We start from the raw sequence: 21,307 nt of genomic DNA, 5'->3' as shown, positions 1-21,307 counted from the left end.
ATACAAAATAGAGAGAGTTGGGAAAGAACATACCTATTAACTCCTTATTTCTGACATCTAAGGCCATGTTTCGTAAAGCTGTAGCAACTGCACATACCACCCGGTCATTGTCTATTCGAAGCAGTTCTACCAGGATTGGCAGTCCTTTTTCTTTGCGGACAGCAGCACGGATATACACTGACCACTGTAAAGGCACACAGAGAGCATGGTGAAGAAAGTAAGTAAATCCATCAAAGACAGTAAGGCATCTGAGGTTACTGAGCAAGGACTAATAGATGCATGTAAGCTCAAAGGAGAGGAAATAATTGCGTTTATGATGCTAAGCAACCACTTGATTTGGAAATCAGCACTAATTTTTTTATGGTGGCAGGGAAATTAATTGATGAATTGACTTGAATCGTAGCACACCTGGTTACATTTTACAGCCTAAGCCTTCAGACTTAGGCTTTGCATCAACATTTGCTATACAACATTTCATGACATTTGTTCTCCACTAAAACCATAAAATTATATTATATATACCACAAAATACATTCAAGATGTCTGAGAATTTCTTCATTATTATTGTAAAATCAAATATTATAGAAACATGACCACGCTTTTAAAATTTCTCTTACAATTGCTAACTCGTTCAGAAAGAAAAATGAGACTGTTATACATCTGATTTTGGCACCTGTAGTGGCCCCAAGCAGGAGTCAGTAATTCACATACCAGCTGACTCAAGCAGGAGAGGGTCTGTCCAGTGCACGTATCGCTTCTCTACTAGTTGTAGCAGAGAAGCCTGTAGGTATCTCCCACTTGGCACCTGGATGATAACACTGGCATGTCCAAGTCTTTATCCTGAAGTGAAGCAGCATGTTCTTCCACAAATACCCTTTTTTGTTTAACAGCAGAAATGATGAACAGAGTTCTTATTGCTAAGAGCTCTAAGTACTATCATGTCAATAAAACTCTTCATGGACAGTATCTACACAGTATATGCCCTGACCAGGCTTCATTCATGGCTGTACAACTTGGATTTCTAAGCGTCTGAAGCTATGAAAGGTTAAATATACTGTCCTCTTTTCTTCATTCTACTGTTAGCTCTAGAAGTTGGAAAAATGCAAACAAGAAAAAAAAAGTTGTGGTTTTAAAAACAATGGTTTTCGCCAAATTGGAGATGTTTGAACACCTGCAGGACACACAGATCAATTCAGCACAATCTACTTTGAAATGAGCCATCTGCTAGGCATACACTTCTTCCAATACCTTGAACATTTCTCCTGAATTCTCAGTAAAGACCAAATTCTTGCTCCTTGTACTTAAACGTAGGAGTTAACTGAAGCTGAGATTCTGGCTCCTTCCAGTGCTATGACACAGATGCTTATTGTGCCCTCATACTAGAGAGATGAAGGCAAAGTTCTGGAATCCCTAGGACGTTGAAATATTTCAAATATTTTAGAAACTAAGATGATAATAAGATAAGCCTAAACATTTTCAGATCATGGTTCCCTTGTTTTTTGACAGAACTTTAACAAACAGTTATATCACACTTCAAAGAACAGTTAGATCACAATAGTGATCCTCCAGAAACAATAAAAGCAAAAACAAATTCCATGACAGAAATCATTAGAAAAAGGAAAGCACACTTATTGCCACCATGCATATGACCTCTGCTTAGTGTAGCTGAGGTGCTCACTTTAGAAAGCAAGCATTTGTTTATACCGTCACAGACAGGTGCCTCAGTAGCAAGAGGTCAGAACACATTTTACAGTAATACCAGTAGAAATAAAACAGGCAATGGCTGCTATCTTGTAACATTTGGAATACAAATTCATTTTGGGTTATATAACTCAGAGGAAACTAGGAGAAAGGAAGAGAAATCAGCATTCAGAGAGTATTATTTTTATCATCTCTCCTCTGTAGCAAAGATGCACAGCAAAAGCTAGCTGGCTGGACTTTACTGTAGACCAAAGTGATAATGGTTGCAATAAGCTTTTTAATCAGGTACATGGGGCTCAGCATCACTGAGAACAATAATATGTCTGAAATGTAAATGTGCCACCATTTACTGCAGTGAAGTGAAGAATAGCTCTACGATATTAGAGCTATTAGATATAGAAAGATAAACAATAGCAGGATTGTACCCTCTGCTTCTGTGGTGCCTTCTGTAGAACCAGCATATGGGATCATTGGATACAAAACAACCAATTCATAAAGATAGGTGATTTTAACTGAAAGTATCTGCTGAAAAAAAACATACTTTCCTATAACTTGATCATAATGGGATATCAAATATGAAAGACACTTTGAAAACTCTGAAGTAATCTTCCGAGCTTTTTTAATAACCACGTACACACCTCCCAGTTAAGTGTACTGTCACCTGCAGCTGGGTGCACCCAAAGTACTCAGAAAATAGAGGAATGGGAGTTTCTATGCCTCTCCCATGGAAGACCACCACCATATCTACTGTGATTACACAGCAACTTCCAGCATGAGAGTTCAAGTTCACAGTGAGACTGTTTTGATAATGCAGTGAGCCTGTTTGGTTGAGGAACTCAAGCTACCAGAGAGAGATGCTGCTGCCCATAGTAAAGTATATCCCAGATGTAGAGCTTTTAATATGGATTATACAGGGAATCAGTAGGAGTGGTTTGTGGGTGTTTTTTTTTTTTTAATCTACTCCATACCAGAGAGTATCTAAAATGATTTTATTGATTATTCACTGTATTACAAAAACCTTCATAATAAAACCTCCAAGAACAGTTTTCCTTTGAATTTTTCATTTAACTGTCAAGGGAAAACACAAGCACTTGTTTTTCAAAACCCAGTATTACAACAGACTTCTTGGTTGTAGCATTTTTGTCACATATTGCAAAAGGCTAAAAGCAGCAAGCTGAGTTACAAAATAATTAAGAAATGTGTTTTTTAACATAGGCGAGAACAAAAGACAATGTAGGAGAAACAGTGAAATAACTCAAGCATGGAAAAAAGAAAATGCACACCCCCCTTTCAGAATAAATGACACGTAAGTCTTCAGTATCTGTAACATACCAATTAATTTGATTATAGTCAGCTTTAAAGTTCTCATATGGAGAAAAACCCAGATATAATGTTTTACAGATGGACATATGCACACATAAATAAAACAATGGGTGAGAGAGGGAAAAGTATGCATGAAACCTCTCATCTCCCCTGCACATTCCTTTTTCCCCCCAGCTCTCTTCTGAAACTGGAAAAGAGCAGCGAGAGTGCCATCTGCTTTGGAGAAGTTCAGAGGCTCCTCTTTGCGAATTGCTATCATTTCAGCTGTGTTTCAAGTCAGGCACCTTAGGCAGAAAGACAGAAATGCCTATTAATTGTTTCAACATTCTCCGGAGAACTTTCCATTCTGCAAGTGCTAAGAACTGTCTGTGCCTCTTTCCTAAAACTGCCAATTAGGACAAGTCTCTGCAAGCAATTATGCTGTGCTCTGTTTCAGGAAGACTTTTATTCTCTCAGAGAATGGAAAAATTGATTCACTCTTGCATATACTCATCATTCTTTTGTTTGCCTAAAGCCATCATGAAACATTCCTGCGTTTCCACTTTGCAGGTCAATTGCTAATATGAGCTCAGTGAAGTAGAAAAGAAAGAGATGAAAAATCATAAAAAACAGAAGAGAGACAAAGGGTTTGTTGCCTATTGGTGAATGAGGCACTCTGCCAATATACTTAATCATCCTGTTACTCCACAAATCAGTGGCAGTGTCAATGGTCAAATAATGGTTCAATCTCTACAGAGAAATGACTCCTATGGGAAGAGTGTGCACTTCAGACTGAATAAGGAAACAAATAAACAAAAACCATTATTGCATCAGATTGCAGCTAAATTACCAGAGACAAACATGGGAACCACAATCTGTGCATGAATAGTATTTGCAGATAATTGAATTCAGAGGGCATAACTACTACGCAGTGCCTTGAAGACATCTAGAGCATCTCTATGTCCACTTTCATTAGTAGTTTTTCTTATTTATTTTTGTCATGGTAATTAAGAAAAATACAGTAATGTGGTAAATAATTTCTTACATTTGTCACTGTTATTATAGAAGACCATTTCTAGAGCCGCATGTCCATAGAGATTAACTGTATTAGGCTGAAACTCAACAACAGAATAAAAAGATAAGTTTGATCCAGATGAATTAAGAAAAAAAATGTAAGTATTTAACAAGTTAACTCCTTTAAGCTTGGCATATGGTTTTCTATATTCTCCAATGGATCACCAGCACAAGAGAACAAACTAGAAGTGAAGCAATGTTCACCACAGAATGAAAAATTTACAAAACAAACAAAACACCACCCAAGAAATACTAGCAATTGAATAGTCTTGATATTTTACAAACATTCACTTTCCTGCCACAGAAATTAGTTACCTGAGTATCTCCAGAATATTTCAATCATATACTTCAGTTTCAACTAGAATTTGCATTGTACTGATGCAGCTCAGCACTACGATGATATGACCCTGCAGAGATACCAAATGTAAAGGGGAGGTAGAAACTACAACAGGAAAGCCAACTCGGGGCAGCAAGTATGACAGGGCAGGCTGAACTACCAATAGAACCAGGCAGATTAGAGAGTTGACAAGTTTGCTAGGTGGTATTAACCCATTAATTTCCTTTTGCACTGTGATCTTAGTCAAGCCCTAGGGGAAAGGAAAAATAAGGTAGATAAAGACTTGAAAATAAACAAACAAAATAAATATTAAAATGCTGTGAACAGAAGATAACTTAAGTGTTTGAGGAAAGTTCAGAAGGAACTGCCTCTTCCACCCTGTCATCCTTGATTCTGCAGTACGTATGTAATTTGTACTCAAACTGAGAGCCATTATAGTGACTTTTCTAAGCACTGGAAAAACTGTCCAAGCCTATCATTATAAATGAAAGGCTTTGAGACAAAAATGTTGCATCTCATGTAGTACAGTAATTTACTGCACTTGTATTACTATACTGTGTTCCTATTCACCAGACTGATCCCCAAGCTGATCAGCTCATGATGTCTGTGATACAGCTGTTTCCAGCAGCAGGTTTCCTCAATATCATCTAGACCTTTGAATACTGTCCTCCTCCCTACATAGCTAATATGTTTCTCTGTGATAACTGCTGCAGCCTCATACGTGTGCAGGGTTCCATCTAGGTTAAGAATGTCTGCTAGATTAGTGCACTGATTCTTCCAAAAGTGGACCTCTGGTGTTCTCCACCAAAAGAATTCATAATAGAAATATTCTGAAGAAAAGAAACTAAGGTTTTTTCACTGGAATCCAGAATATCCTCCTCAAACAGCCTGGAATAACATGACTGTAATTATTTGCATCAGAAAAGCCTGGCAGGGAACTCACAATATGGCCCAGCCTGATAAGAGAAAATTGATAACCTAGATGTCTGCTACTTTAGACAATAATTATTCACTATCTGCAAGAGTTTGGAAGGCAAGGCGCTCCAAACTTCTTTCTTTTTACTCTTTGAAATAGCAGCAGTGACTTTCTGACTCCATCAGTCCCTTTTATGTTTGGAGTTCCTTTATCTAATAACTTATTAGAGCTCTTGCCCCCATGAGACTTCAGATTTCTTCAGGATGGAATTAAGAAAATAAACGTAGTTGTTTGCCTAAGGAATGAAGGCTGGTATCTCATCTAGCTATCCCAAGGGATGAGACCACTGAACCAGAAACATCCATTCACATCGGTATTGTACCTGCTGGTGATCCAAAGGCAGGTACATTCCATTGTCTACCCAAAAAACATCACTATTCCCTGCTGCGTATGGTAAACAGGGCAGGGAAAGGAAAAGAGGCAGAAAGAACCAGCCGAGGAATGCTTTGGCCTTATGCTCTTTCAAGACTTACATGGAGCATCATGTGTTCCTGGTTTTACAGAGTGAAAGAGACTAACAGACATTCAGGTAAATGGAGTCTGCCATCCCACCACTAAAGCTGACACAGCAAGTTTGTGAAGTCTGCAAAGCAACTGAGAATGAAGGCCAGGCACGTGGCAGGGATTGACCATACTCAGAGTAGATGTGCTACCTATTCTAATGCAGACCTTATGTTGCCAGCAGATACATTATAGATCATGTTTGCTAGCTCTTAAAGGTAGGCATTACTTATATAAATTGTGGTGGCATTTTAAAATAAAACAGTCATATGAATGACTGAAGGAGTTTTGCAGAGTTTGGCAAAACCAAGCACATTTTGCTCCTGGTGACAATGTTGTTTTTAACTCCATGTAACAGAGAAGATAACATTGTAGGAGATGAGTTCAAAGCAAAAGAAATGTGTCTGGAAGATAAATTGACAACAGCCTAAATTTAGCTGTCACGTACATACAGATAAACAGAAATACACAGATACTGAGATATCTCCCTTCTTTCAGTGAGGGGAACTTTGTTCAGCAAGGACATAGTGTCAAGAAGCCAATGTTAAGCATTAAACTATTTTAACTTCTTAAATGTTCAGTAGATTTAATGTATTGGTAGCCTGTTGACCAAGGTGAAAACTAAAGAGAACTTGCCACTTCTGTTCCCACCATCCCAGGAAAAGAACTGATGCCAGATAATATATAAAAAATAACTACAGAGATTTACATTGTACCTCATAATTTCTGATATCCAAGGTATTAAAATAATGATATGAGGTTGAAAAGAATTCTTAATGAGCAGAAAAGTGCCTTCTGAACAGAGCAGACAGTCAACAAACCTCCTATTTCTATATGTGCATTCTCCACAAACTTGACAAGCTAGCAGAACTCCCAATGAAAGTGGAGATAAATAAAGTCTTCACTGCATCCAAAGGCATGCCTCAAACCTGATTTGCTCAAGTTTGACGAGAAACATACTTGCTTTGGTTTTTATGTCCTTTCCATCAGCAGCCTTAAGTATATAACTTAAGTATAACTGAAAATGTTCAAAGTATAATTAGTTTATTTTTGGAAAAAAATGTATTTAAGAGTAGAAGTTAAGGAAAGCAAAACTAAAACCAATGGCTTTTTTTTTTTGTGTTGCTTGTTCTGCCTGCAGGAAGTTTAGAGTATGGGGAAAATAACATGGATGTGAATCAACTGGAGAGAATGTTCTGGAAAGCAACAAGTCCCCCTCAACAGATATCCACCATTATTAACATCCAATCATTCATGTAGTTTTCTATGAAAGAAACAGGTTTGTGTCCTTCGGATTCCAGCACCAGTGTCCTTCCTACATACTGGAGTCCCAGGGCAGTAGTGAGATGAAGAAACCTCCATACTCACAGCCTCTATTCTAAAATGAATCCTTCTTTCTGTATGCTGTCAATCTATTTTTCAGAACCAAAATATATGTCAAAAATCAAGATAGATATTTCCTATCCCAAATTAAGGTTTTGCATTGAAAATACCCTTCCTCATACCTAAGGTCAAAAACACATTTTATTGGCAAATTTACATTTGGACTGGTTAATTTATTAGTTGCTAATTATGCTCATTTTCTTTATTCATTACAGAGTGTTTGGGTTCTAAGTATATACTGCATTAATCATTAAAAAAATCAAGTTTTTCCTACAAACTGGTAATATGCATCAAGCCTTCAGGCAATAAGACTTTGGTGCAAAGTGTTTTATATTTACACAGGAAAAATATTGCACAAGTACATTTATTTTCCACATTTTTGCCCAGTGTTTGGCTTTAGGAGGAATTCCTGCAAGTGAAACAGTGTTTAAGATGTCCTTAAGATTGATTATGTACCTTTGTCAACTTTATGCCTATGTATCAGTGAAAGACTATCTTCCCTGGAATGAAGACACTTTCAGCCCTCCTCTGCTATTAATCCTTAAACCTACACTGCTTTCCTCTTGCATGTCAAATTTGAAAGTAGTCTAGGGGAATTAGACACACATCATCTCTTAATTCCAGTGGCAGACATTTATCTAAATTCCTTATGCAATTTTATTTTTCTTTTTTTTTTTTTTTTTAATCTTCCCACTTTCCCCTCATAATTGCATTGGTTAAGTACTGCCTGTTTAAAGTGTTACCTCTTCGTTACTGAAGATTTTGTCAGTTTTATACCGGGGAACCAAAGGGCAGAAAAGCGTCATACAAGTATAAGAAACATGCATATGTATACACACACTTTTTTTTTTTTTTTTTTTTTTTTTTTTACAGATGAGACTATCTTTGGAAGTATTTAAGCATACCTGGGGTACCAGTTATTTCATATATTCTAGTATTCTTCTAGCGTTATAATAATGCTGCTTAGAAAAAGAAAATACACCACTGGAATTGCTGTTATTCTTAATTGAAGCATTACTTATTTTAACAAGGCTTGCTCTACTCCTCTTTTTGCTTTATCATAAAGTACTTCTTGAAAGATTAAAACAAAATAATTTCCTATTCATTATACAATTACAATTTCTTGTAAGAACTCAAAAAATGAAAATCTCCCTTAGGAATAACCTCTTATTTTAAGAGCCTGCTATCTTTTATTTCAGTCATTTTCTATCCAGAAGACTGTAGCAGTGGAAAAGAGAGGTCAAAAGGTGGAAACATCAATGCTTATGTAATCCCCAAAGAGGATTACTCCCCTCACAAAAATGGCTGGTATGACACATGAAATTAAGGATATTCATTTTGTGTCTGCACATCACTTGTAATGGAATTGGCAAATCTTTAGGAAAATAGACCAACAAGAGAATAACTGAGCTTTTCCCATGGTATCAGCATAGCTGGTATTAAAGTTCAAATCAGTTTTTCTAACACATCACTTGCCAAAGAGCTCTGCGGAGCTCTTTTTCGTCTCTGGTCCACTGTATATATCTGCCAATTAAGGGATGACAGATACAGATTTATTAGAAATAGGAGAGTGCGCTGCTTCAATTTTTGCACTCCTTTCAGTCCTGGCAAATACATATACATTCCTCCCTCATTTGGACCAGGGATACACCCATCCCCAGATGAATAAAAGACATTTATTGTGTTTCTGTGCCAGGATTATGAAATCATCTGGTGTGGTCTATGATATGAGAATAATAATATTGGTTTTCAGGCAAAGTTTTCATAGCACTTTGTAGAACAAAAATCATTGCACAGAGACTTGGTTGCCCGCTCCATTATGTCACTGAAAACAATAGTCAAACTTATAAAAAAAGTCTGGTGGAACAACACCAAAAATCACATCTCTTAGAATCTGCTGAGTGTGCTAACTCAACAATCAATAAAATTTCATGGAAAAAAGTCACCCACTGGCCTTAGGGCTAGCATTTCAAAATTAATTCTTACTGAAACTGGTACTTAAATACATAGCACATATGAATGAGTGAATGATGAAAACAAAACTGAACTCCTTCTGAGGCCTAGCTTTGATAACTGCAGACCCCCATACATGTGAGTTTTCATAGTAAATGTGAAAAATTTTCACAGAAAGTAAAATCAATACATTACTTATATTCAACAGGATTAGATAGTCAGCACTTTGATCCAATCAGATCAGTTCACTGCCAGAAAAGGGATGAAGAAATTGCTACAAAAGTAAATCAGGCTCATCAATTCTCACATTTAGCAATTTACTCTAAACCCAGGAATATTCTCAAAATTTAATAAATGAATATTTTTTTTCCTCAATACACTGTAAATAATTGGAAAGGGAAAACTTGATCTTTTGACTGCAGTTCCAAGCAGGGATTAGCTGGAACATGGCATATTGACTGAGCAGTTCCCTGCTCATTGTACACATTTAATCATCATTGATGTATTTTAATCATTTTAATTTTTTTTAAATAGATGGCAAGATTACTTATGTTGGTGTTACTTTGTTTATATTTTGCTAATCTCTTGTCTAGTTTCTCCTAAGAGACAAAATGTAAACCAGTTTCTGCATGACAATGCAAAATGGTTTCATTTTACTGTCACTGCTGATATTTTGACTCATTTCCATAGCTGCATGCTCACAGATTCAAAAAGATGCTGCTTCTTGTCATTTGGATATTGGTTTTCAGCATTCATTTTTCATACTTGACCAACACGATTTTCACTGCTGTATGACAATTTTTCCCATGATTATCAATTCAGAGGACTTAAAATGCTATTGGAAACCTTACTACAGATAATTCTGTGAAAATGGAAAGGTATTCCACTAGAAGGAGGATTTAGACACACTCGTAGCACCAATTTGATATCATCTATGGGGAGTTCTCAATGAAAAAGACAGACATACCAGGTCAGTATTCTTACCTTCCAACTCCCAGCAGCCAAATTCTGCAGTGCCCCTGCTGCCCCCTCCAGCGTGTCTGGATTTGAGCACTCAGAAAGAAGTGTGAGGTAGGGTTTGACTATTGAAGGGTGCCACAGCATCTGGATTCCTTTGGGTGGTTCTGCACAGTCTGGGAGAGGTCCTACTCCATCCCACTGTTGGAAAATACAAGACAGACTGTCAGCAAGGATCAGTGAAATACTGAGAGTTGTCTCAGCTGAAGCTATCACACCTGTGTGTGCGTGTAGATAAGCAGTCACTCTTCATGATAGTGTATCACCTGATTCTTTACAGAGAAACCAAATTTCACCAAATTTCCTACACAGCAGCTAAGTGACATAATGAAAACCTTCACTGCATGTATTCCTTTGGTTAGGAACAGAAACCCATTGAATAAAAACATATTCAGAGTTAAAACTAGAACTTGCACAGGAAGAGATCCAATCAGTTCTCTGCAATTTTTCTTTTCTTGAGAGGAAAAAGTCAACAAGAAACACTGCTATATAAACCTAAATCATTCAATGACATAAGCATTCAATCCCTTCACAAGTCCTAGAGCACGACTGCAGTGTACATCATCCCAGCCATACAACTTCTGACCTCTCACTGCAGGCATCCTCCAGACAGCCAGCCCACCACCAGCAACCTTTAGGTTCAGATTCTGATCTATTTGGTAGAATCACTTCTCACACACCTGACTCTTCCCACAAAACACAGTCTTGCCATGAAAATAGCTGGAGTGATATCCAAAATAGGCAGTAATAAAGCCTGGACAACAGGGTGGATATTACATAAAAAGCCACACCTACTGATAACACAAACTTTATTCCATGAGAACAGTGATTTATTTTTCTCCTGAAATGCAAAGAACTTCCATGTAGGCATTGAAACATCTTAAAAGAGGGAAATTCAAAGACAACTCTTACTTTTGAAAAACAAAAATAATTTCTGTAATAAATTTTTAATGACATTTTAAATATGTGATTTTTATCTACACATGCAGTAAATGTGTATTGCACTTTGCCCTATTTGTATAGAGAAAGGGATTTAGAAAACTCACAGCCTTAATACCCCTGCTAAAACCAATCCTTGAATCTTCAGCACAACCTTTTTCCAAAACCTCTGAGATCTACAGATTTCATGATATGGCACATAACAGATTTTTAAATACCTTGAGTTAGAACTTACAATACATATCTGCGTAATCACGGTAAAATTAAATATCTACTAGACATGCAAAGATAGCACACAGCAAATTAATTCCTTGTTCAGACCTGTAACTATTAATTTTCCTGGATGATTTAATCAGTTATTTCTCAAAGCAACAATAATACTTACACTGGGAAAGACATAGATTCTCTCTCATTTTCAGAGCATAACTATAGTTTTATTTAAGATAACTTTAGAAATCTACGTACGACCTAAAGGACAGTGAAGCCTTATCCAATACCCACTACAACACCTTAATCAACTGTAACAAAGTTTTGATAGATTATTATCACTGAGAATCAGAAGTACAATTTTTTTTTTTTTTTTTAAATTGAAGCAGAACAAACACCAAAAAGGAGAGGTAGTGGGATCACCTCATTGTAGCCTTCCAGTACTTGAAGGGAGCATACAAACAAGAGGGGAAAAAACTGTTTACATGAGTTGATAGTGATAGGACAAGGGGAAATGGTTTTGAATTAAGACAGGGGAGGTTTAGGTTAGATAATAGGAGGAAATTTTTCCACACAGAGGGTGGTGACACACTGGAACAGGTTGCCCAAGGAAGTTGTGAATGCCCCATCCCTAGAGGCATTCAAGGCCAGGCTGGATGTGGCTCTGGGCAGCCTGGTCTGGTGGTTGGCAACCCTGCATGTAGGAGGATTGAAACTAGGTGATCACTGTGGTCCTTCTCAATCCAGGGCATTCTATGATTCTATGACCATTGCTCAGATATAAAACGTACTGCAGTAGACAGACGGTACCACAGTTTAAGAGAACAGGCACAGCAACATCACAGAAACAAGATGAAAATTGCCTTTAAAAAAAAATCCCTTTAAAAGATGCTGTTACAGGGCTTTGATTTTTTTTTTTTTTAAAGCACCTTTCTGCCTTTAAAGCACTATGTTGATTTCACTGTATGTGACTCAGTTCTCCTTTTTTCTCTCCATACAAATCACCACCCTTGCCAGAAGTGTCCTTTCAACTGCCCATAAAAAATATATTACAATCTGGTTCTTATTTTAACTCTTGGAATTTATTTGCATTGTCATAATTTTTTGGAAAACAAGTAAAAAATCTGCCTTACAGGTCAAATCCAACTTCATACCACATTTGGGCTTTCTATCTCAGTAAGTCCCTTTATGATCAACTTGTAATGTCCAAGGACATAAGTTCAGATCTTTATTCCTTTAATTCTGATTTGCATGTGTCATGGAAGCATTACACAATTGAACAATGTTTGCAGAGTGTATTCATTACGCTATTTCAGGAACAATACACTTACGTATCAAATGCATCAGATCTACCCAATATATTTTTTGTGCACAAGAGAATACAACTTTTTTAAAAACCTCAAATACTTACAGTCATGTAATCCCATGGACTGCTGAAAATTCAGATAAAATCAGCTGATATAAATAGAGCTGTACTGGTACAGGTACCAGGAATCATAATTGCACAGAAATTATTTTTTAACGTGGCTTTGCCATTCTGCCCAGTAATGACAAAACACTTCTAAAAACATGTGACAAATTATCACCTTTGCCTGCCATTCTTTCTGCTGTCTTTCAGTACATGATTATCTTAATTTATCACTAAGGGAGTTGTCTCCTGTCTGTGGGAAACCTTTTTCTCAACACCACAACGCCTCAGAGTCATAGTGAGGGCTGAAAGGTTTGGTACCATGTGTGCAGCTAGGAAGCAGTAAACAGTGATGCTGCATAAGCCTCTTGTACTACTTTTCAGAATAGAAGCTTGTGACCAGAACAGCTGCATGGCGTGCTGAAATCCAAGCCATGCATGGCAAACGTGCTGGGCCTACGGCAGCTTTAAGGTCATGCAAAAAGGTGCTCCTGTAGCCAGTTCCTGGCCCTTCCTGGGATGCAGAGGGTACAAACAACTATGACTTCTCATGCACTTCCTATCTCCACACTTTAGCTCTTTCCTCCTGCACAGGGTGATCTCAGCTGAATTCTCAATGAAGGGCTTTGTTTGCTTTTGGCTTCTTCCTTGCAGAAGAGACTAGCGCTTGCAGCCCTACAGCCCAATTGCTGCATGGTATGCAGGCTTAATACAGGTCAGAAACAAAGCTACTGCAGAGACTTTTTTTGATCCTCACCCATTTATTCTGTATTCCATAAGTAAAAACATCAAAAGCCTGGACCAAAACAAGGTGATTTCCTCCAAATGGTATTACAATACATTTTCCCAAACAATGGCTAAGACATGGCAGAAGCTGCTTTGTGGCTCACCTTGCTCAGTATTAATGAGCTGAGGCACTGTGCTAAACGACTCTACCCAGTGAATTACTTGACCAGTTACTGTGTTGTTGCAGACCATCAGGAATGATCAATAAGGTCTATTTGAGATAGGCTGTGGATGTGGTATGAACCTCTGAAAAATAGAACAACTGTACACAATTATTCTTCCAAGCTTATTCTAAGGAGGAAGCAAGTCATAAACAAGTATTCCTTGCAGGCTTCCCTGCTTCAGCTGAAATTGCCCACATATATTGTGACTGAAGCTGACAAACTGTTTGTTAAGTGAATGAGATACAAATCTCTCATTTCCTGAAAATGTTGCAAAGAAAGGATGAAAGTAAAAAAAAAAAAAAGCTGGATAAGAAGATCTTTAAGAACAACATACATAGGAAAGTAAGAGTACTCTAAAAAAAGTTTTCAAAGTTATCATTTTACCAAGGAACTTTGAGAGAAGAAAAAAAAAAATCACATACTGAGATGTGCCTCAACAGAACTCTGCAACAGATGATCATCTTTCTCATTTTATTAAAAGCAAATTCATGTTTAAGTTGTATTGAATACCAGGAAAGGGTTCAACTCAGTTGATGCAGTTACAATCCTTGGCATCTAACTACATCTTCTCTTCACTGGTCTCCATAGACAGCTGAAACTAGTGGGCTTTGCACTATATTTCACAAATTGACAAATCCAAAAATCATATTGAATGGCCCTGTAGTTTTGACTTTGAAAACAATTTGGTCATACATGATATTGAGTGAACCCCCCATGGTTTTATGTGTATGCAAAGAAGAATTTAGAAACAGAAGCACTGTAATGGACTGTTCAAAGTAGTAGATTTTTCGCTAAACAGCATCTGGCATAACCACCTCATGAAAGACAAGGAAGTGACAAGTGAAAATAATACATTTCTCAAGCACAATATACCAGCAATACAGGTTTTCATCCCCCAAATTGGCTTAAGTTATTAGTGAAAACCAGGAACTGCTGCCTATTTTCTGTTCCTTGGCTTTGTAATCTGGTGTTCACCAGTATAGTACTGAAACACGCTTGGCAAAACAGTGGCCTCACCATATGAAAAGGCATTATTTCAGATTTATTCTTTATTCTTTTTGAAATATTATCATCTTAAACCTGAAATTTCACCTGGCTTCTTCAATCAGCAAAGACACCTTACAATAGAAAGTTAAATGGCAACTTCACTGCTATAGAAGGATTTACAGCCCATTTACCTAGCATACTAAAGATGTGTGCCAGTCAATTCATAATGCTATATAACTTGAAGTGTTGCCGTTATATCTTAAGGCTCCTGACAGAAGGTGAAAGAGAAGGGCAGGCTCATTTCACAAGTGCCACTTCCAATCAAAAGTCAGCTCTGGGGCTAGATTCTGGGCTGACAAGAGTGCTCACAGATGAGGAATTTGAGAAGAGCGTGAAGCCAAGAAGTAAACCTGTTTCCTCTTTGTGAGGAAAGGAAAAGAAATGAAACAGTGACACATGTGTACATAATGGGCTGCATAACAAGAACTAAAATAAGGATTAATGACAACTCCCTGGCTCTTTTACTGAAATTGGATAACATACCCAATTTTCTTAACTGCTTTCTGTCATAATTCTTGTTCTCACACAGCTTAAAGAAGCAGCCTGTTGGCAACAGTGAGAATATTAAAAGCAGTAACAACTGCTTCCAGAGGTAGAGAAATTCTGTTTGGAAAGTGGCAGGACATGAGGCAGAGCCATTGATGTGTCTACTATGCTCAGGTCTGGGAGGCTACCCTCTGCAGCTGGGGAGCTTTGTGGGGTGAAAACTCTGTTAACAGCTGACCACAGGGAGAACTGAACATACAATTGTGGCAGAACAAACTGCAGCTCTCGGTATTTCAGTCAGAAATACAGACAAGTGCATCTCACAACTCCTGAAGCCTCCACTGAAGTTTTGCTTCTATTGATACTATGTTGTGCGTGGCTTTTTTTTGCAAGTATTTAGAAGGTCTGAGCTTTTTCTGGAGTTAAACTTCCATGACAAAGTGACATATAAGTTAGAGAAATAGCAGTAATTATCTTCTATAATACGAAGCAAAGAAATTAACTTTTCTTCCTTTACAAGTGAGAAGTAACTTCATCATTAAAGGAGGTTTCCTCTCATTTTATGGTTTAAGAAACAAAGCTCCCTACCTATGCATAGGATTAATTTCTTTTAAAACAGAAAACTAGAACTTTGACCACATGCTACATATAAAATTATAAGTTTGATATTGCCCAATTTCAGTCATTCCATTACTAGAATTTCTTAGATAATTTGTATACTTCAACTGAAAAATTAATTATCACTCTACGTAAGCTTACATTGGTCACTTCAGATGGAATTTGTGAAAATACACCCTTGAGAAAGTAACTGAAGAACCAAAGATGTATACTGTTACAGGAAAATCCCACAATTAAATTCGTTACAATCTGAACATTTTTCCCACTTTGTAAAGTGAACTTAATCTTCCTAAGAGAGAGAGTTTCATTACACAAACTCCATGGTGCTGCCAGAAAAAGATACCTATACCAACATCAGCACATGTTCTCGGGAGACATAAAATGTAGCAGGCTGCAGAGCTGGACATGACTTCCCTGTACTGCAGTATCACAATGCTTAGGGCCATCCCTGGAGGTGTTTAAAGCCAAGCAAGATGTGGCCCTGGGCAATCTGATTGAGTACTTAATCTAGTAGCTGGCAACCCTGCCTGTGGCAGGGGGGTTGGAACTTGATGATCCTTGAGGTCCCTTCCAACCCAAGCCATTCTGTGATTTTATGATGCAATGTGCCCATGTTCTGCGCTTCTTCTAACATGACTGGTCAAGTCTGAAGAATACAAAAGGAAGCACAAATACAAGAAAACCCACCGTTTTTTTAAACACTGAACTCTTTTTTTTTTTTGTATCTGTAAATAACCAATACTATGGAGCTTAAAAGAAAAGATACTTCCATATATGTGAAGAACATCTCAGTCAACAAAAATTGCACTCCTAGCCTATACAACCTACTAAAATTCATCTGACACTCAATCTGGAAATATCTGGGTAAGTAATTATTTTTATACCTGTCTTTCAGATTTCTTCCCAAGGATTTCAACCTCAGTGTCATGCTTTAAGTGTTTCAGGTATTTTCAATTATCATATCCTATGAAGGCTCCACATGTATGCATTGTTTATTTACAGGTAAAACAGTGTCCATTACCAGCATGCTCTTCAGAACTATATTATGACATATTTAAGAGGATAAAAGCTTCTCTGCTGAGGCACTTAAAGAAACGAGCACTCTAAATACAGCATCCCAAGAAGAGCAGGAGATCTGTTCTGATGGATAGAATGAACAGCAGGTAATAGCTTAAGCATTGCAATTGAAAAGAGATTATAAAAGGCATTATCTGGAAAAAAATTAAGTCTTGCAAAAAAACCTGTGAGATTACTGCAAAAGAATATGTACCTGTGTAAAGCACACTGCATCAGTCAGCATGCTGGTTGACAACATATCAAAGGATACCTAAAAAACATTCTCCTGGAAGCTGCAGAAAGTGTAAATAAGATGGGATTAATTCTGCCTATGCTGAGGAACACAAAACAATCCAGTTGTAGAAGCTTCTTGCAAGGCAAAAATAACCTCCACAACACACAGGAATCTCTCTCTCTCTCCTTACACACACAAACCCAGGAAATGCAGCCAGCCAGGCTGTGACAGAGTACAGAAGAAAACAACCTGGAGTTCCATTTAGTCTTAATTTTCAGTAGTAAAGAATGTGTCGGGTCCTGAAAAACTGTTCAGATGAAAAGGAGATGAAAAAAAATATTAGAAATATTATTCTAATGTTTCTAAGATAAAGTGGTCCTGAGCAACACAAAGTTAGTTTTGGAAAGGTGAATAAATTTCCTTACTGCAGGAAAGCCTAGTGAACATAAATCCGAAAAGCCATGCACGATTTTATTATTACTTTAGTATAAACCATTCCATTTGACAAACATGAGCAGATTTGGAGATGCTTCTTCCATGCTGCATACTGATAACGAATGATCAAAGAAACAGGCAAAGTGTATCTACATGAAGGCAGAAGCCTGTATATTGTAAAGGAAATCAACCAAAAGGCCTAGAAGAGAAGGAAGGTAAGTTCTAAGGAATCTTTAAAATAGAATGAAGTCTAATAGGAATAACAAAACAAAAGTAGCCCAAGATCCAGAAATTATAAAAGGAACAGGGAAAATGTAAAAGATGAGAAAGAGACATAGAAAGAAAATCTTCTTAAATAGAACATTGAGAAGGAAAGGCCAGTTATAGAAGAACCCATTAATATCCAGACATGATATTTTTGTTTTGGCTCCGTTGATAATCACAAGCACAGTGTGAGAACTGTTAATGCAGGAGAAGGGACAAATACTGTTTTATGGGGAAAGGGGAAGTGGCCATAAACTGAAGCACAGGAAGCTTTGCACCAATATGCAAAAGAACTTCTTCATGGTGAGGGTGAGGGAGCACTGGAACAGACTGCCCAGGGAGGTCATTGAGTCTCCTTCTATGGAGATACGCAAGATCCACCTAGGATGCCTACCTGTGCAGCCTGCTGTAGGGGGTCTGCTTTGTCAGGGGGGAGTGGACTCAATCTCTGGAGGTCCCTTCCAACTCCTAGAATTCTGTGATAGCTTGCTTTACCACTTTCTAAACCCACTGTAGCCTAACACTGGAATCCCAACAAAAAGTCATAATAAAGACAAGCTATCTGATGACTACTGTGTTTAACAACAAGAACAGGTGAAATTAAAAGTGTTACCAGTCACAAGAAATTGAATCTTAGCTTATGTTACTCTAACTTCTCCATATTAATAGATGTTGTCTTTATGAACCGAGTATTTTCACTAATAATTTATATCATTTATCCAAATACCTTGTCTGCCTAATTGCTTACTCAAATGAATATAGCCTTTAAGTAGTCTGAAAGAGAAATACGTGGTAATGTATATGAAAGAGAAATACGTGGAAAGAACTAAATCTGTTAAAAGAAGTACCCATAGCTGGAAAAAGTTCTTAAGCCAATAACCATTCTCAGTGCTACTTCGGGTGTTTACTGATGCAACATGGTCTGTAATATTATTACTAGCATTCTTAAGTTCTTTAGTCGGAAAGAGAAAGTAATGAAATAAACACAATTTTAACATAAATGCACTGTAACGTAGTGGAAAGGACAGCAATGACAACATAGTAGCAAGATCCCAGGCTACAGCAAGTGAGGGCTTGCTCAAATGCTACAGCCACAGGCACAAACATAAAGGAAAGAAGTTGCTTACCTTCAGAAGGCCTCAAGTAGACAGGGATCTCCAGCAAGAAAACCTTGCCTTCACTGCCAACCCTTAAATGAGGTCTGGGAAGGGGTGGATCCTAGCTCCACCCCTTCTGGTCACTCAAGGTGCATTGCATCCCTTGGGTTGGCCCTGCCTTCCCACCAGGTGCTCAATCACTGGGTCAAGGTGTGATTTAGCATTTCTGCTACATGAATCTAAAACAAAAGCCCCTCAGGTAACTTAAGAAAACTATCAGGACTGTAACTTCCAATCTTGGGAAACAACATTAATTACATGAAAACGTGTATTTTCTTCACATTCACTCATATAGCTTAATTTAGTTCTATACAGTTTTCTCTTAAAATGCAGAAGCAGAGTATGAAACTAATTCTGAAACAAATACACATATATAAATTGGTCAAGCACTGGAACAGGATGCCCAGGGAAGTGGTGGAATCCCCATCCTTTGAGATGTTCATGAGATGTGTGGATATGGCACTAGGGGATGTGATTTAGTGAAGGGTCCCAGTAGGCAACATGTGCTTAGTGTGTATTAATTACTTCTTATGACACAATAATTAATTTTCATGATGGGCACTCCAATTACTTGCAATGCAACTGCAAGTGTCTTTCATTACCTGATCTTGTGATTTCTTTTTCTTCTTTTTCTTCCCCCAGCATCCTGAACTCTCTGCATCTTTTCCATTGGCATCACCACAGAGTAATCCATCAAGTTCATCTGTTCCCATCTGCTGTCCCTGAGATGTTTCTGCAGCTAGCCTGTATGAGAGGTTCCTCAAAATGCACACACAGTTTTCAACGGTCTGAAAAGTGTAAAAAAAAACAACCAAACAACAAACAAAAGAAAAACAGAAGTTAAAATACTTCCCTTGCTCATTCTGTACACAAAACAGATGCAATATAATTGATCTTTCCAGATACATTTTCCCATTACATTACTTATCTGCTCATTTCTGAGTACTCCCTTGGTAACCACTGCTTAAGAGATTTAGAAAATCTGGCAAGGTCTCACACACTCTTTTATGGGGAAAAAACCAAAACACAACAACAAACAAACAAACAAACAAACAAAAACAGTCTGGGCAGTATTTTTCTATGAGATTTTTATTGTCATTCTGAACTTCAAACTGATACAAAATGAAAGTGGCAATGGTTTTGTATGTTTGTTGGTTTTAAACCAGAAATAACACTTATTTCTGCCATCATATCTATGGTAATTGTCAGGGAAAAAAAGCTTCCAAGTTCTGTTTCAGAAGTATTTGTAGCATGAGCAGATTATGTTTCTGGAGGCTAAAAAGCAAGACTATGAATTTCAGTGGTCTTGATATTTTTACTGCTTTTAGCTAGGCTGTAAATAATTGGTGGACAGCTTTTCCCTCCCATGTATTTGTCCTCTACATAGATTGGGCCTTCTGTAAAAGACGTTGCTGGGAATTCTGAAGCAGACTGAGACCCAGTGGAAGGAAAAGATGGCACTGGCAATTCAGCATAGTTTCTGCAAGTCTAAAAGAAGTTCAGTTTTTGACTTGTTTGAATCCTATTCATTTAATTGGTTTGATTTGGTTTTGCTATCTCCTACGAGAAGAATCTGCACTTAATTTTATGAAAGCATGGTTAAGAAAAAGTCATTATCTGTCTGTTTCAACTGTTCCTAATGCTCTTTGGAGACAGAAGCAATAGTCACTACATTCCAGCTCTGTTGCTCCACTAACCCAGAACAGAGTGAGTATGAGGTTTCAGCTCTAACCTACTCTGCCATATTCACCAGCCAGGCAAGCAGATGGAGCTGCATTTACTTCCATGAATTGAATGAGCTTATGCCCTGTAATATTTGGCACAGTTTTTGAGACAGCAAAGTTCTAGAGAAGGTATTAAACATCTACACAGGATTTTTTTTTTTTTAAGGAATGAAACTTCAAATTAAACTTGCACTGATTTGAAATCTCCAGCCAAACATACAAACACATACAGAAAAAAATACAGAAAAATGCAAAAACTTCTAATGCATCTTTCCTACCTGAAAGCTATGACCGTGTAGTGACCACAATATTTTTTTAAGTTTACTACCTTTAACTTATCTTTAATATTTCCACATTTGAATTTTATTGACTCATGCTAATCATTACTTCTGTACAACTGCAACTTGCTTAAGTTGCAGCTTTGTGTTGATTAAAGTTTGACATTTTATTGCTCCTTTGTATGGATATCAATTTTCACACTTTAAATTCTCATTCTGTAAAAAAAAAAACAACACAGTTTTAACTGAGTCTACTGCA

The 21,307-nt window shown here is 37.4% G+C and overlaps 1 protein-coding gene across 14 annotated transcripts in view; it reads right to left on the bottom strand.

The window, feature by feature from the left end:
* The window catches only part of CTNND2 (catenin delta 2), a 622,619-nt gene that overhangs the window by 65,879 nt on the left and 535,433 nt on the right, over positions 1 to 21,307 (bottom strand). For all 14 annotated transcript variants that reach the window (XR_016465049.1, XM_090137091.1, XM_090137090.1 and 11 more), the window contains 3 exons: positions 19,649 to 19,834; positions 10,212 to 10,385; positions 34 to 184 (listed from right to left, as the gene is read on the bottom strand). Coding sequence is in view for 13 of the 14 variants with exons in the window: in XM_090137091.1 (XP_089993217.1) it covers positions 34 to 184; positions 10,212 to 10,385; positions 19,649 to 19,834 (511 nt within the window). In the remaining variant the exon portion in view is untranslated. The remainder of the gene's footprint in view (positions 1 to 33; positions 185 to 10,211; positions 10,386 to 19,648; positions 19,835 to 21,307) is intronic.

The sequence above is a fragment of the Phasianus colchicus genome, chromosome 3 (genome assembly GCF_987193195.1).
Source record: "Phasianus colchicus chromosome 3, bPhaCol1.hap1.1, whole genome shotgun sequence".
NCBI classification, from domain to species: domain Eukaryota; kingdom Metazoa; phylum Chordata; class Aves; order Galliformes; family Phasianidae; genus Phasianus; species Phasianus colchicus.
This window is presented reverse-complemented; position numbering and strand designations above follow the sequence as displayed.